This window comes from Rhinolophus sinicus, linkage group LG03 (genome assembly GCF_036562045.2).
Source record: "Rhinolophus sinicus isolate RSC01 linkage group LG03, ASM3656204v1, whole genome shotgun sequence".
NCBI lineage: Eukaryota > Metazoa > Chordata > Mammalia > Chiroptera > Rhinolophidae > Rhinolophus > Rhinolophus sinicus.
Genome location: NC_133753.1, coordinates 101187856 through 101203831, shown reverse-complemented (window position 1 = coordinate 101203831; position 15976 = coordinate 101187856). Strand labels below are relative to the sequence as shown.

The window sequence follows — 15976 nt, the reverse complement described above, 5'->3', positions numbered from 1 at the left end:
CCTGAGGTGTGTAAATGAACTAGTGACGAAGCTGAGCTTCAAAACTGGGGCTCCTGGGTAAGAGGTAACGATGCCAGCCACAATAAGAGTAACTGCTGAGGTTTCCTGAGGACGTACTATGTATCAGGCTTGCTCCAAGCACTTTGCTCATAATAATTTCTGGAACCCTTGTAGAAACCCATTTTTTATGGATGATGAAACTGAGACTGAGGGAGGTCAAGCCGCTTGCCCAAGGTCACATGACAGAGCTGGGGTTTGAGCCGAGGGGTGTGGCTTAACTACACACCGTATCACTACACAGCACTGAAGGGGAGTCTGGAATCCGATAGTTCAAAGCTGCCTCGATCAGGCTGAGAAAGTTCCGGCCAAGAGCAATTTTTACTAATCCTCAAAAAAATCAAGAGGCAAAAGGACCAGAATACGTCTCACTCCTCTTGAACACACTTCAGGTGAGATTGTGGCGACCACAGACTTGGAGCCGCCTGTTATGTGGCCCTCCCAGCTCATCACCAATTCTTTCTCACTCTGGAAAGACACTCAGAAGACCAAACTTCCAATTTTGCTGCATAATTTTGGCAAAGAGCCAGTTTCAGATCTCCACCCATCCCCCAGCCGCTACCCCACAAGCCTAGCCCTGAAGACGCTCGCTTTAGTGATGGGATTTGTCTCCACCTCCACGATGGGCGGACGTCACTGACCACAGAACACAGCATTGGTGCATAATTGGCAAAACTCTTCCTGTGACCCTGACAAATTCCATCCTCAAATTGTTAAAAGCAGTCCCCTCCAAGATAGCAGTCTTGTTTAAGATATTATTGCCCACAGGGACGTTTACAAGCAGAAGAAGAAAGCAGCTGTAGCACAGAGGTACAGACGCCAGGTGGACAGTCCACACAGGGCCGAGCTACGCACCACGTCCGGCGCCTTCTGGATCTGCGAGGCCAGCTGGAGAGAGTGGTTGGCTGACGAGAGCTGCTCCCTTAAGGTCTCCGCCTCTCTCTGAGCCACCTCTGCCCTCTGAAGGAAATGAAAAGGGTGAGAAGAGAAAGTACATTCAGTTTAACAACTGACAATTATTACAAGAACATTCATCAATTCATGCCTGACTGACTATAATTGATTTTCCTAAACACTCAACCTAATAAATGCTAGAAAAAAACATAGAATGTGATGGATTTTTATTTTAAACAGTACAAGGAAGAAATAATTGAGCGATTATGACAGTAATTTAACGCTAGGAGCAAGGAATCCCCTGCTGATAGTAACGCTCCAGCCCACTGAATTTCCCAGACTGAATAAATACAAGTGGAAATAGAGTCTTTTGATTCAATTTCTTTCTATTCTCATAGACCACGAAGATTTTATTGCAGGATTACTCCTGGGAGTAATTCTCACGGGTAAACAGTGAATTAAAGACACTCTGGCCATTCTCTTCCTAAACACAGACACAATGTTGTGGTTGTTTTCCTTCGGCAAGTATTTCCATAAATGTACAGGGTGTAAATGCCACTTCTTTTGTGAGGGCCAGGCTTATTTCAACATATTTAACCCTTCACCCGACAAAGTTTTCTAATGCCGATGCTGGCATTCCAGCCTAGCAGCCGATCTCACGCCAGAGGCGGGAGGGTGGCCCCGGCCCACTGAGGGACAGGGAGGAATGGAGCTCACTGCAGGAAGAAGGCCTGAAGAGAAATGAGTGGGTGTCTCCATCATCTGCATGTAACTCCGGGCCAAGGAAACCAACGCCATCGGATAGCAAATCAGGATTTGCCACTGGACAGCGAGAATGCGTCACTCTCGTGCCCCCCACCAGAGAGGGCACCATGGTACAGTGGGCAGCAGTTGGGCATTTGGGGACACAGGGACCAGGGCAAGTTACTTAATTGAGTTCACTAAGCTTGCATCTTCCCATCTCTAAAATGGGAACATCGCCTTCCTCTCAGGGGCCTCGCAAGGATTAACATCTGCCACGTGCCCTGTACACAGAGCTCATTCAGAAATGTTTTATTAATGGGCTTGCCCTGATTTTACAATTACAACTGAGACGAAACTCTAGAATCGGTGAGAAACAGTAGCTAATTCACACTGGGCATGAGGACTGAGAGGAATTGTGCTTATTCTTTCTACCAGACTTACATTCTGCTAATAGAAAAGATTAATGAGAAGCCTGGCTAAGCAGGGCTATTTCATGTATTTCCTCATTTTGTGCTGTGATGTCATGTGTCTACTAATTGCTAAGAAAGATTGAAAAAGAGAAACAGGAAGTGAGCCTGCCCCAGTACTCACTGATCAATCTAGCTGTATGAAGGAAGGGTTTGGCAGCCATAAGAGATGATGTGACAGCAGCATGAACCTATCTGCTCTGCATAAAGACAAATGAGGGTATTTCTAAGAGCAGTTACTTCTGCCCAGGGTGGTGGTGGTGGCTGCCTGGCCGGCTTCTCCAGAGCTCTTGGAATTGCACTCAATCTAACTCGCACGGCTCCTGGCCAGGCCTGTCTGTGCTCAAGCAGCCACCTCCCACCCTCTCTGCTCCTAACAGAATCTGGAAGCAGCCGCCAGGAAAGGCAGCGATGTGAATGGTGTAGCCAAGATGCAGGGGTGATTTCTGGTTCACGCTAACTGCAGGAAAGTCTCCTCTTGAGTAAAAAAGATGTCCCCCACTTTATTTTCAGATGTGCCACTCCACATTTTTCTGATAAACATGTCAAATTACTGAGACGTTTGCTCTTTGCTTTCTAGTCAGCTAAACCCTTGGGCATAATATGTCCATGACTTTGCCAGGAACAGGGTGCATTCTGACATCGTTCTAGTCCCTTTGACCAGGAAAAACATTTCTTAGCCTGGTGGGGAGCTGTTCTGGGAGCAGCCAGGGCACAGCGTCACTGCCCGCCCCTCTGCGAAGTGCTCTGGAACCAGGGGGCTTGGCCAGGCCTGGCAGTGGCTTCACGACCAGGATCTCATGCGGGCATTTAGCTGTTTGCAGCCGAGCGTGTCTCCTCGAAGGCCAATGGTTCACTGAATAAGGGATCTAGCTGTTAATGATTTCATCCTTAACAGCATAATTTCTCCAGAGTTTCTATACTTTTTTTAGTTTCCAAATTCATGTACAGAGTAGCTCTGTGGCCTATTGGTGGTGGTCAGCCTTTTATCACATTTGGCTTGACTTGGGTTACTCTAGTGCAACTTTGTGATTGTTTAGTAGGACTTCTATGACTTATTTAGGATTTATACCCAGAGTTGAGGTGTACAAAATGAATTGAGGTGGTTTGTGTAGCTAAACAAGGACAAAGCTGAACAATTCAAAATAAAAACAACCCTGAGAGTGGCTGAAAGAGATTCTGTAGTTACAACTTTAGCCTCATCTTTGGCAGCTGAGGCAGGAAGCAAGGGGTGCTGTGCTGGGTCAGTGCCACAGTTTCACTTGTTCCCAGGGTCTCCATCTTCCTGATGACCACAGTCCACCCAGATAAAGCCATGTTTCTAGAACAGGCATCAGTTGGGGAAGGTGGAAAGCTTTGGTGCTGCTTTCTGATCTGGAACCCCAGACACAGAAATGTGGCTGCTATAACACACTCAATTTTGTTTCCATGGACGGGGTCCCTTCCCCCTCCCTGACCCTCCAGAAGCAGAGCCTGGCGACTAGGGCCATGGGTCTGGCAGGCAGCGGGTGGCAGCTCCGGTGTGACTCACTGGCCACCCCGTGATGAGAGCAGTGCTTTGCCAAGCCTGAGCTGCACTCCTGGGAGATTTCCCTAGCTGGTGGCTGCTTACTTTTGTACTTTTCTGAGAAGGGCGGGTAAATGTGGGAAGCACAGGGAAAGCAAAGAAGGAGCTAGAACCCGAAGGTAAGCCCACTTCAGTGATTCTGCAGGAGGGAGGTCAGAAAGCTCTACCAAGAAACATACTGCCATGTGTCCCACGCTGGCCCTTGCTGGCAACCAAACTCCCCGTTTAGATCTGCTGCCTGTGTTTCTGGGGATTCAACACCTATCAGTTGGGATTTCTTTCTCAGGTCAGCCAGGTTGAAAGCTAGAACTACATGAAGGCCACCCATATAAATGGTGCTTGTCAGCCTGAGTCATGCTTCTCCCCCCACAACGGGTGGCTGCAGGGGCTCTCTAGTCCTCGCCGGTCCGCCTGACCTGGGAGCCCAATTTATTACATGCTGAAACCAAGGATCGCAGGGGACCCACGGGGTGACCAGAGGCATGGACATGGCTCGCCTAGTGGCAAGGAGCCTCAGGTGAAACCAGCACCCCCTCAGCACCTATGAGTGCCCACGTGGATGGGCCACAATCCAGCGGGAGCTGCTCACAAACCTCTGCTGGATGAATGGGGGCTCTCAGAGGTGTGAATTATTACCCTCAGTCTACAGATGAGGAAACAGGCACTGGGAGACTGAGGATTTGCTCATGGGTGGGAAATGGGAGACGTGAGATTCAAACCCAGCCATCCTTCCCCATCAGAACACAGACACCTTGGTCAAAGGAAAGGCCACGCCTTGCTCTGAGCTCTTTTTGCCCTGTGCATTTTTCTCCACTCTTGGCTCCTTCTCCTCGATGAAGATAAACTGTGGTTTCCAACTTAACGTCAACCTGAAGGGTCTTCTGCTAGGGCCGTCTCCTCCTCAGAATCAGGCAGGTCAGCAGGAGGAGGCACTCTTGCCCCTGCTCTGGCTTTGTGCCCTTGCGGCTCAAATCAGAGCAGCTCTGACGGAGGGCGCAGCCAGAGACGCTGACTGAGCTACGGAGCCACAGACAGGGTTTCATGTGGTTGTGGAGCACACAGTTGTGGTTTCTTATTTCCCATGAAGTCTCAAAAGTTCTGAAACTTTACTGTCACCAATTAAGACGGTGAATATTAACGCAAGTGCCTTGAAGTTTAACAAGCAGGTGTAAGTAAGACCGGACTTAACCGACGGTCGGTCTCGGACGGCCCTTCCACTTCTCCACAAGAGAAACACAAGTGCTTTAGCGATAAAACAGAGCTTCAGGTCTCGGTAGAACATTTTGACTATACACCTAGCGCAAAAATAATGTTACATGCCAGTGAACTAGTAAATTGCTCCCCCTGGGGATTTCCCCTGATGGGAAAGGCGGCTGAAGCAGATGCCTGGCTGTGCCCGCGCCGCAGGGCGGCTCCCTGTACACGTCCTGCTGCCCAGCCCTCCTCTGCCTCCTCTGCACTGGGGCGGCCTCATTTCAGGCCCGCGCCATCCTTGCCCCGATAGATCACAACAGCTGCTCACGGCTCTCCTGGCTTCTGGTCTCTCCACTTCCATTCGTTCTCCAATGTTTAGCCAGAGGATCCTTCTAGAACTGAACTCGGAGGTCTCACTCCCGCCACGGTTCTCCACTGTTCTCAGGACGAGGTCTTCCACACACCTGGCTGGATCCCCTGCTATGGGCCCACTCGCCCTCCCTGCACCCCCTGGTTCCAGCTTTACAGAATGGCCTGGCGCCCCGCTGTCCCCCAGGTCCCTCTGCATCTGCCTGGAACACCATCGCCCTCATGTCCACCTGGGAGTTGTTCTCCCTGTTGGGTCGTCCAGTCTACCCGCTGAGTCACCCAGTTCAGTTCCTCTTTCCATTCACTCTGTGTCTTACCCCGTCTCATACCCTTAGTGGGTGGCCTGCATCTGCCTGCACAGCTCTGGTGCCAGGGAGCTCACTCCCGTCGGTGGCAGCTCTGGGCACCTCCAGAGCCAGAAGTGAGAGCAAGCTTCCCTCCCACCAGCCTCCACGTTTGGCCATGAGAAGGCCCGACTCCTGCCCCTGGCCAGTCCTGGGGAACTGTAAGGATAGAATTCATGACGTCCCCACCCTAGGCCTTCTCCTTAGTAATCTTTTAACATCCCATGTTCCTGAAATTATTCGTCTGGTGCTTGGTCAAATCCCTCTGCCTTCTTTTCCTGCTCTCCAAAGATTAGGAATGCCCCCAAACCTCCTGGTATCTTGTGTTAGTGTTAGGCCATGTCCTGGCCGTGGAGGGGACTCTGAATGCACTCTAGGTACCCACTTTCCTTAGTGTGGGTTCCAAGATAAATTCTAATTCTCCGGGGATGGACTAATTATTACAGAATCACCACCTCCTTCGATCTAGAAACTATGTTCATTAACACAGCCTGAGGTTGCATTAATTTCTTTTGGCAGCCGCATCAGGCTATTAACTCACCCTGAGTCATTTGGTCAGAACTCTCTGAGGCCTCTCCCCACCCCCACCATGCTGACATTCCCTCGGGCAGGAGTTCATAATTCTTCCACCAAATCTGTGCTTCTTTAGCAACTCTACAATGAACACTTATGGAAGCACCTACTTCTTAGCCAGGCATTTCACCTCTAAATCTCAAAACAATCTTGCAAAGGAAGTACTAGTTATCATTCCCTCCCTCCCTTTCTCATTTAAAAAATTAAAAGAAAAAAGTAATTATGGTAAAATACATGTAAGAAAGTTTACCATCATGACCATCTTTAAGCGTATAGTTCAGCAGTATTAAGCATATTTACATTGTTGTGCAATCCATCTCCACTTTTCCATCTTCCCCACCTGAAACTCTGTCCCCATTAAACAACTCCCCGCCCCGTGCACCCGGCCCCGGGCACCCACCATCCTACTCTCTGTCTCTGTGTCTACTCTAGGGACCTCATATAGGTGGAGTCATACAGTGTTTGTCCTTTTGTGACTGGCTTATTTCTCTGAGCATAATGTCCTCAAAGCTTATCATTTTTTTTCTCTTTTCTTTTAAAAAAGAGCAATATAAGTAGTTAAGAGACTCGCCCAAGGCCACACAGCCAGGAAATACCAAGCTGGGACCTGAATCGAGTTGTCACTTTGAAGGTGGCACCTTCCTCTATGGTCCTGCCTGGTGTCTCCTAGGAGAGATTCACCCAAGTGGCTTTCAGCCCTTTGAGAAATACATCAACTCTGCCAGACTTCTCAGTACCTGGGAGCTGCCCCTGAGCCAGTACACTTGATATTCACAGAATAAGGTTATCTGCCTAACAAACCAGAACTTACCCCAAAGTGCCATCAAAAGGGGAGGTACCCCCCCACGATTGGCTTGGGGGAGGGTGAAAATGTGAGAATTGCAAACGCAATTGTGTGACAGAGAAAGTTAACCCCTCCTTCCAGTAACTATTGCTGAGTTCAGGTCTCTGCAAAGTTGAGCAGTACTAACTGAGTGAAAACAAAGGGACCAAAGTAAATTAGTTTATCACGTGAAGGGTAAGTAAGTGCTTAAGCTCCTCTGTGAAATGAAGCAGCGCTGCTTAGCAAGGAGCCGTGTGGACGCGGCACTTGGGAAATGAGGCAGTTTGAGAAAGAGGTGCAGGGGCCCTTTGTTCTGCAGTGTCGTCCCCACGGTGCTGGTGAAGAGCACAGGCTCCAGTCCTGGCTCTGCAACCGACTAGCCGCTGACCTCAGTTTCCTCATCTGTAAACTGGGAATCCAAATAGCACCGACCTCAGTGGCCTGCAGTGTGGTTTAAGTGACTCTGTTCATTGAAGTGCTTAGAACAGAGGCAGGCACAAAATCAGTTACTCAAGAATTGACAGCTCTTCTTCCTATTACCAGGATAACTAATATGTAATGAGTTATCTCAGGTCTTCATTCCATGCATCCCTACTGAGCACCTTCTATGGACCGGGCCCAGGATCCTCAGTCGTGAGTCTGGGTATGCAACACGGAACCCACAAAGTTTTCCTCAAAGAAAGAAGAAATCCAGATATCCGCAAGGATTATTCTTACACATAAACTGACTTCCACATTTCAATCAGACTATAGGATGATTTTATTGGCCAAAGAACAGACAGGGACACTCCTTCCCGAGCATTTGCCAGGGTCTGGGTTTGCAATGCCAGTGAAGGAGCAGGTGCCCTGTAGAACTCCTGCAGGGAGGGAAGCAGAGACCACAAATCTAGGAAGGGCTTTTAGCCTGTGGGGATAAAGCTGTGCTTGCCTGGACCACTGAGGCACACCACTAAGCTTTCCTGTGCCTGTGGCTGCCCAGCGGTAAAACGGAGTAGGGGACGGCCATAGCCTGTGGCTTTCTGGGGCTGAGAAATACCACAGCTTTGGCTGCTTCTATCCATAAATAAAAGAAATGGGGAGACCTCTTCCTTTGCCAAACAGCAGCACCATTTGCTGAAGCAAAATGTTTTACTGTTCTACGGAGCCATTGGGGAAGGAAAGCAGTCTGTAGGGTGGCTGGGTTTTCCAGGCAGCTAAGTATGCAGAGGCACCCAACACTGTCTGCCTGTTTTGTGCCTGGACACTGTGCTGGGTACTTCCTGCAAGGCATCTGTGCCAACTAAGTACCAGCCAACAGGGGCCTGTCAGCTGGGAGCCCTTTCCAGACAAGTGGCTTCAACTCAGCAGGAAAGGAGTGATAAACACTTTTCTACAGTGTAACTTGTCAGTATAAACTCTACAGCATAATGGCTGCCATGCGAACAGAGGCAGGTGTTTGAGAGATGGAATGAGAAGTCGTCCCTTTGCAGTGGATGTTCACCAGGGGATATCTGGGACCACATCAAAGACTCTGCTGAGGAAATAATGTCTGTGACCTTTTGTGTATTTCTCATGATATAAGGAAAAGTGTCAACATCGATAGTTGTACATAAAAAAATACGAGAATAACTGGCCTTCTAACTTAGAGAGAAGCATCTTCCAAGAAGGCAGAAATGGCTACGCTATTGCGATTTTATGCCTGAAGCCATCAAACATCTTACCTGGTTTGCTCTTTCAAGGTCCGTCATGATCATTTCAATTTCGTCGGCCCTAGGAGGTGAGAGAGAGTGCACATTAGTCAGCATCAAGGCAGGCTCAGGGGTGCCCATGGTTCTGCACTGGGCAGAATGACCCACAGGCACACAGGCCGGGCAGAGTTCCCAGCGTTGGGGGAGAGGGGCCACACAGATGGGTGAGGGGCACCACTGCCCATCAGGAGAAGGGGGGCTTGCATGGGAGTGGGGAAGGACGGCTGCCTTTGAGGGGCTCCCACTTTCGTTAGGGAGAGAGCCATAAAAAGATAAAACACAGTGTCCTGCCAAGAGACTGGACAGAGCTCTGAGCAGAGGACTCTGGGAAAGCAGAGGAGGGAGACATGAATTCTCCTTGGGGAGGGAATCTGAGAAGGCTTCAGAGCAAGTGACATGTGACCTGGTTTTGAAGGATGAGTAGAAGTTTGTCAGGACCGAGAAAACCACGAGAAGGTGGCGGGCAGGATGGGAACGCAGGTTGGCGGGTAATGTCGTCTGCTCTATAACCCACCTGAGTTCACTGTCATCACCTGGCCTGCTCATACAGAGGGAGTTTCCAGGTGCTTTTCCCCCCTCTTATTTTCTGTTTTAAAAGTACTTTCTTGAGTAATTTGAAGGCAATAATATCATTCCAACATATAACTTATGAGAAAGAGGAACGCTGAGAATCCTATTGAGAAGGGCAGAGTTAATGTCAAAACCTACGGGAGGTTAGAAGCAGACCCCTGGGCAAGTCACTGTCCCGACTTCTGTAAGACGGTCCTGCTGATCGCCTGCTGACGGAGTGGCGCAGCCGAGGAGGGTGGGATGGAATGGTAGAGCCAGGCACCACAGTGGAGTTCAGGGCCCACTCGGGCGGGGGCCTCTGATTTCCCACTCCACGTGAACCTGAGCTCTCTATGCTGCTTGCAGGGCTCAGTGCTGCACACTTGGCCCTTCTGCAGGGAGGCTCCTGCCACCTCCCCCCTTGGCCCACCTCCCACCCCCACAGCCCTGTGCTCTGACAACTCCCACCACTTGTGAGCTGCGAAACAGCCTCGACCTGTGTGTGCAGTCTGCAGAGATCACCCTCCACTCCTGGGACACCATCCCTGCCTTCCGCCCCCCCACCCCCCGCCTCCCCAAATCCTCCCAGTGGCTCAGTCTCAGGGAGTAGCACAGCCCAGACGGTCCCCCTCCCGTCTGTGTGACTTCTTTGCCCTCATCCCTGAGGCTTGGCATTGGGCTAGAGGCCAGAGTCCTGAACGCAGCCTGTCCTGCCAGTGAGGGGCCAGCCTGGGGCACCGGGATAGGCCGGGCTGGAGGGTTCTTCTGTCCTTAAAACCTGCTTCTCTGGTGCTAACCATCTACCCTTAACACCGAGTGTTGGACAAACTATATTCAGGTCCTGGCTCATAGGTTTTTGCTGTTTGCTGCGCCCCAGGCTTTTCCAGCCTTTCAACGCACACTGCGATTTGAGGCAATCTTATCAACGCCCAGCAGCCCTAGCGAGCGGGTAACAGATGCCTTGTGATCAGGTTCAAGGCTCATTGTATCTGTTTGAAATAGTATCCTGCTTTCAAACTGGTATGAGAAAAGTCTGAAACAACTCATAAAATGGCCTAGTTAAATGAAGCTATTTTTAGGATGACTTTGTGAAGAAAGCAGTGTCTCTGGAAGACAAACACCCCAACTGGGCCTCTGCAGTGAAATGCCGGGTGCAAGGGGGTGCGCCAGGGGCGGCTTAAATTACGAAACATCTCACCGCATCATCTGAAATGGAAACCTTTAAGAGCTCATAGAAAACCTGCCGCACCAAAAATGATAGTCTAATGACGACAAAGCGTAAGAAAATAATGAAACGTGTTCAGGGTCTGCAAGATGACAGAAAAGGATGCCTGACAGGACAGGAAGCTGCCACCTTCACAACGTGCTCAAGTGCAAGCTTCATTGGACACAAGATGAAATAAAAAGTGAACACTTTTCTTAAGGCAAATCACAACTTTTAAACAGTTTTGAACTTTGATACTCAGTTATTGATATGTATTTACAAAGTCCAGATATACACGGCAAACTTCCTCGGCTAATGGCATCATTCATTCATTCACTGATTCGTTCCATGAATGTTTCTGACACCTGCAAGTTGCCTGGCCCTGGGCGGGGGCTCCGGGGCCAGCACCCAGCGGCTTCCGCAGATCCTGCCAGGGCCGCACATTGACAAGAGAAGGACGGAAATGCTTAGATGTTGACTACCTGAAACGTGATTTCCAGGTGATGTCTCACCTCTAGTTTTGAGCAGATCAGGGGAGTTGGCTGCAGGTGGGGAATGGCCTGGCTGCGTGAGCAGAGGTCCCAAGCAAGTGTCTTGGTGAGGGTTTTTCCTAATCTCTCCTGTTGGGTCCTTGTCGTGCAAGGCCTGCGGGGTCTCTGCTCCCGCTCCCCACACAAGAACGCAGGATATGGTGAGGCCAAAAAGGAACACCCACGGAGCCATAGGTAGGGGAGTCATACCACTATGGTCTCACTGGAGGCTGGGTTCACTGGACGTGCGACCTGCTGTCCGTTTTTCTGCCAACCGACCGACGACTCTCCTCCACTCTCCTCGACTCTGCTCCTCTACTCTCCTCGGCTCTCCTCCGTAGCCGCAGCAGTTATATTAGCGGCCAATTGGCTAAGTGGCCACAGCTGACGGCCATCTACTACCCGAGCCAGCACCCTTCCACGTGAGGCTGAGAGCCTGTAAACTACTTTCTGGGGCTCTGTCCCCACAGTCCTCCTGAGCCCTTCAACTTTTCTTTAATTCTGGCTAATTTATCTTCGTCATTCAAATATTTCTTCTGCTCTGTGTGCGACGCCTATCATTTGGGTGTTGTTGGCGCATCTACTCCTATGCTCCACATCATTCAACCTTTCTTCATCCTTTCCTGCTGCCTTCTGGATGGCTCTTCAACTTGACTCAACTGTAGCTGTGCTCATCCTGTAATTTACCTTTTCTCTTTTGCTCCTGTTCTGTTCTTCTGTTCTTCATACCTGTTGTTTTTACCTCATTCTTTTTAAAATTATTCCTTGTTTTTGCTTTACGTTGCTATTTCCTTCCCTTGTGTCCTTGAGTATATTTTTCATGGTTATTTTGTACTCGTGGCCTATCTGGTTTGCATCAATCACACACACTGTTGGGTTTGGGGGTCTGTCTTCCAGAGAGATGTTCTCTTTGGGCGGGGGGGGGGGGGGGGAGGTCTAGCTGGTTTTCCTCGGAGGTACCAGCTACTCTTCCTGGCAGCATATATGAGGGAGGACAGAGAGGGAGGCCCTGCTGTGTGTCTCTCAGGATGAATTGAAGAAGAAACACACACAGCAGGCATTCAATGCATTCTGCTGAATGAAGGAAGGAAGCGGAGGGGAGGGAGGACCCCCGGCCCAGAGGAGTTGCTGACAGCGCCACCAGGAGGTGCCTCTGGCCAGTGCTTCACCTTTCATTCTTGGGAGGCCCCAGTCTTGGGGTCCAGACAGGAGGGGTAGAAGTGTGGCTGCCTCTACCACAGGATGGGGGCTGCTGGCCCATCCTCACCTGTTTGTACCCACTCCTCAATCCTTGCCTGGTCCTGCCATTGGCCAAGGGGCCGGACAGGGTCAGACATAAGCCAAGGCTAGACTGAGAGGGGTTGCCAGGGGCCTGCCTTCACCAGAGGCTGGATCAGCAAGGCTGGGACCCGTGGGGGCTGGGGAGTGATGTCCCGATCCTGCCAGATTTAGGGGACCTGGGTGGGCTTGAGAGCCTTCTCAGATAGTGAATGGTTCTGGATGCTCATTAGCATGCCTAATATCTAGAAAACTATGCATCATTTCGAAAAGGTTTCAAGTCACTTATAAAGAATTAGTCACAATTAAACAGGAAGGTGCCTTCTCGACAGTGTGAGGCAATCACTGGAAATGAATTTCAAGTTTTTCCATCTTGCGGTTGGTTTAACTTTGGTTACTAAGCAACCGTTAAACTGACCAAAATATTGAATGTGATAACAACTACAGCACCTACCTTTCATTATGAGAACAATTCTCATATTTCCAAAGCTTTCAAATGACAATGACAACACTGAGCTCTGCTGGTAAAGAGGGCTATTCAACACCAGGTATCCCGATGACAGCAGGGCCCAGAGGGGCTGCAGCTCCCATTCACAGAATGAACCAGAAACCACAGAAGGAGAACCAGGGACTCAGTGGGCAAGGAACAGTGCAGATTATTATTTAAAAGTCTGCAGGCTTGTGATTCTTTTTTTCAAAGGGAAGGCTTTTTAAAATGTCCAGCATAGAACTAGCAAGATACTTAACTATGACCAGGGCTCCTGAGCATGTGCAGTGCAGCCACGGGCACTGCAGACCAGGACCACAATGGCGAGGGCTTTGAGCGCCTGTGATGGTCTCACCTCAGCACACGTTCCCACTGAGTCTGCTCAGTTCACTTCTCTCCAAACTGCTGCCCCTGCCCTCCCAACAAAATGAACCCTCCCAGAAAACCACCCAGAGGTTAACACTACAACTATAAATGTTATCTGAAAAGTGCAGTAATGAATGAAATGACATATGCTTTCATGTCAACAATATTCTGAAGGTTTTTCATTCTTTTCGTTTTGAAGGCTCAACGACCACCTCAGGATCTGGAGCCTGACATTAGTCTAAAATCATTTATTTCCCAAAGTCTGTAATAACTGCACATATTGTTTGCTCAGCAAAACCATTTATTATAAAAATTTAGTTCTCTCACCTTTTTATGAGCTGACAAAACAGCTTTCACTGATCTATTAACCTGCACTGCATTCTGCCCTGCTCCAACTTCTAACACTGGATGATTTCAGCTTGGCCTAGAACATGGAGTTTATTCAATCGGTTCCCTACAGATCATTTCAGGGTATTCTCTGCGTTAGCACACAATTTTTAGGAAGAACTTAAAAAGACACGGTCAAGGTCGATGGAAGGGAAATGACATCCACACTAGAAGCTCTGTGTTTACTTTGACACTAGCCTCCTGAGTGCTAAGGCAACAGGGCAAGGCTGGTGCATATTTCAATACCCAAACACTCATACTGCCACCAGGAGCTGTTAAAACAAACCACATCTACAAGCAGTTAAAGAAGTGTCTGTGGCAGCCTTCAAAGACCAGTGTGTCTTCTCGGACCCAAGTCAAAAGCCAATACTCTCGATACTAGATTGTAAAGTTCCAGCGCATCAAAAGAAGAAATAGCTCAAGATTAATCATTCCTGCTTTAAAAATTAAAAAAAAGCTTCAGCCTGTTTAATAAAGTGCAAGCTCCCCCCTCCACGTTGCTGCGTTTGATGGCCTCAGCTGTTAGGAAGGCGGGCACCTTTCCTGACAACGCACACACCAGGCCAGGCTCTCTTAGCACGAGGAGGTAGAGGAGACACAGAAGCAGGACTCACTGGGCCGGCATCAGAGGAGCAGGTAGGAAAAGGAGGTGGCCAGGGGGCCAGGTGCTGAGGAAGGTTTCTTCGCTATGGGTCTGGAATCCCCTTAAATGGGGGTCGGGGTCCTCAGGAAAGGTACCCCCCTCTGCCCGCGCACAGGCACACAGATGAGGAAGTGGGTGCAGTGCAGAAGTCTGATCTCATGGCGAGGAAATGTGCAGTCCCATGTGAGCCAGGGCAGGACTGTACCCAGGGGAGGTGTCACTGTGCCCCCTCTCTAACAGGAACTGGCCCACCCTAATGGGTGTGGGCCACAGACTGGGGCGGGGCTGGGGCAGTCTCTGCTCAATGCCTACTAAGCACCTACTACGTGCCACAGGTGGAGGGGAAACAAACGTCCCAGATGGAGTTGTCACAGTGCACAAATAGCACGGAATGTAAAGGGGGCAGGGACCCTGCTACTGCCTTCTCAGTGGTGGGCAGAGGGGGGCGAAGGGACCCAAGTAATTTTGGTATAGTGACAGCCTGGAACCAGGGACAAAAGGTTTGCAAACACGAGGAGGAGAGGACGCGGGTCTGCATCCTGAAGGATGAAGACGAGTCTGCAGGGCAGAGGGAGGAAGAACCTTCTGGACAGAGGAAGAAAGCACAGTGCGGTGGGTGCCTGCTCCTTTCTGCGATGACTTTGTGGTTGCTCTCTGGGGCTTCCATGGCACCCTGTGCCCTCAGCTGCACATAATGCCAGGCTGGCCTCTTCCTGCCCCTTTTATGTGTCCTATTTCTTTCTGCTGGACGCCAGCACTGCCCAGGGCTTCCAGAAGCAGCATCGAGTGAAGGTGGCAGACAGGACCCTGCCTGGCGTCTGACTTCCAGGGCGATGCACTGCAAGTTTCACCGTTAAGCATGTTCCTGATTTCGGCCTTTAAATACGTATGTTTTTATTTTGTTAATGAAATATCCAACTGTTCCTATTTTATTAAGACTTTTTAATAAAAGATGGATATTGATTTCATTAAGTACCTTTTAAGCATTTATGGAGCTAATTAAATGGTTTTTCTCCTCTGACCCACTAAACTGGTAAATTATACTGACAGTTATTTGCCCCCTGTTTGGTTGTGGTGTGTTACATATTTAATGTGCTCCTAAATTCTATTTGCTAATATTTTATTTAGTATTTTTTCATAAATATTTATATGTGAGATTGGCCTTTATTTTGTCTTATCTTTGTCAGATGAAGTCATACAAAACACCTTTAAAGCATGTCCTTTTTCTGCAAAGTGAGCTATCACAGATTTGATGATATTACTCTTAAGCAAACCTTAACCTGTATCCCACCTGTACAGTCTAAATGCCCTCACCTGGCAGGTGAGCCCTGCAGTGTCTGTCCCCTAGGCCAGCTCCCTCTGCCATCCCTGGCCCCGCCGGCATCTCTCAGCACTTCTCTCCCATGAGGTCTGCGGCCTCTTCTGCCTGGACTAACCCTTCCCTTCCCTGCATCCCCATGGGGTTAGTGTTCAAATCCAGTCTCCTTAGATGACTCGGTGGAATCTAGGAGCTCCTTCAAGCTCCCTCCCTTCCAGTTAGAACCAAGTGTCTTCTGGGTCAGGACCCTGTCATTCCCACCGTGGGCCTGGATCCTGCAGGAGGCAGAGGGTCAACAGCCGATTACAGAAAGACCTTCCTCCCGTACACGCACACCTCACTCCTCTTCCAGTTTTATTTCCCACTCATCAAACTAGCCTTTCAAACAAAGGGGCCTAAGTGCAGAACTGCTTCCTCGTTAGCGCCATTGTGCTGGGGTTTATTCTGTTTCTCAC

At 49.6% G+C, this 15976-nt stretch overlaps 1 protein-coding gene across 10 annotated transcripts in view; it reads right to left on the bottom strand.

The window, feature by feature from the left end:
- The window catches only part of CUX1 (cut like homeobox 1), a 346923-nt gene that overhangs the window by 91973 nt on the left and 238974 nt on the right, over positions 1-15976 (bottom strand). For all 10 annotated transcript variants that reach the window (XM_074328379.1, XM_074328380.1, XM_074328374.1 and 7 more), the window contains exons 9-10: positions 8733-8781; positions 913-1017 (exon numbers count right to left, since the gene is read on the bottom strand). In XM_074328379.1, coding sequence (XP_074184480.1) covers positions 913-1017; positions 8733-8781 — 154 coding nt within the window. The remainder of the gene's footprint in view (positions 1-912; positions 1018-8732; positions 8782-15976) is intronic.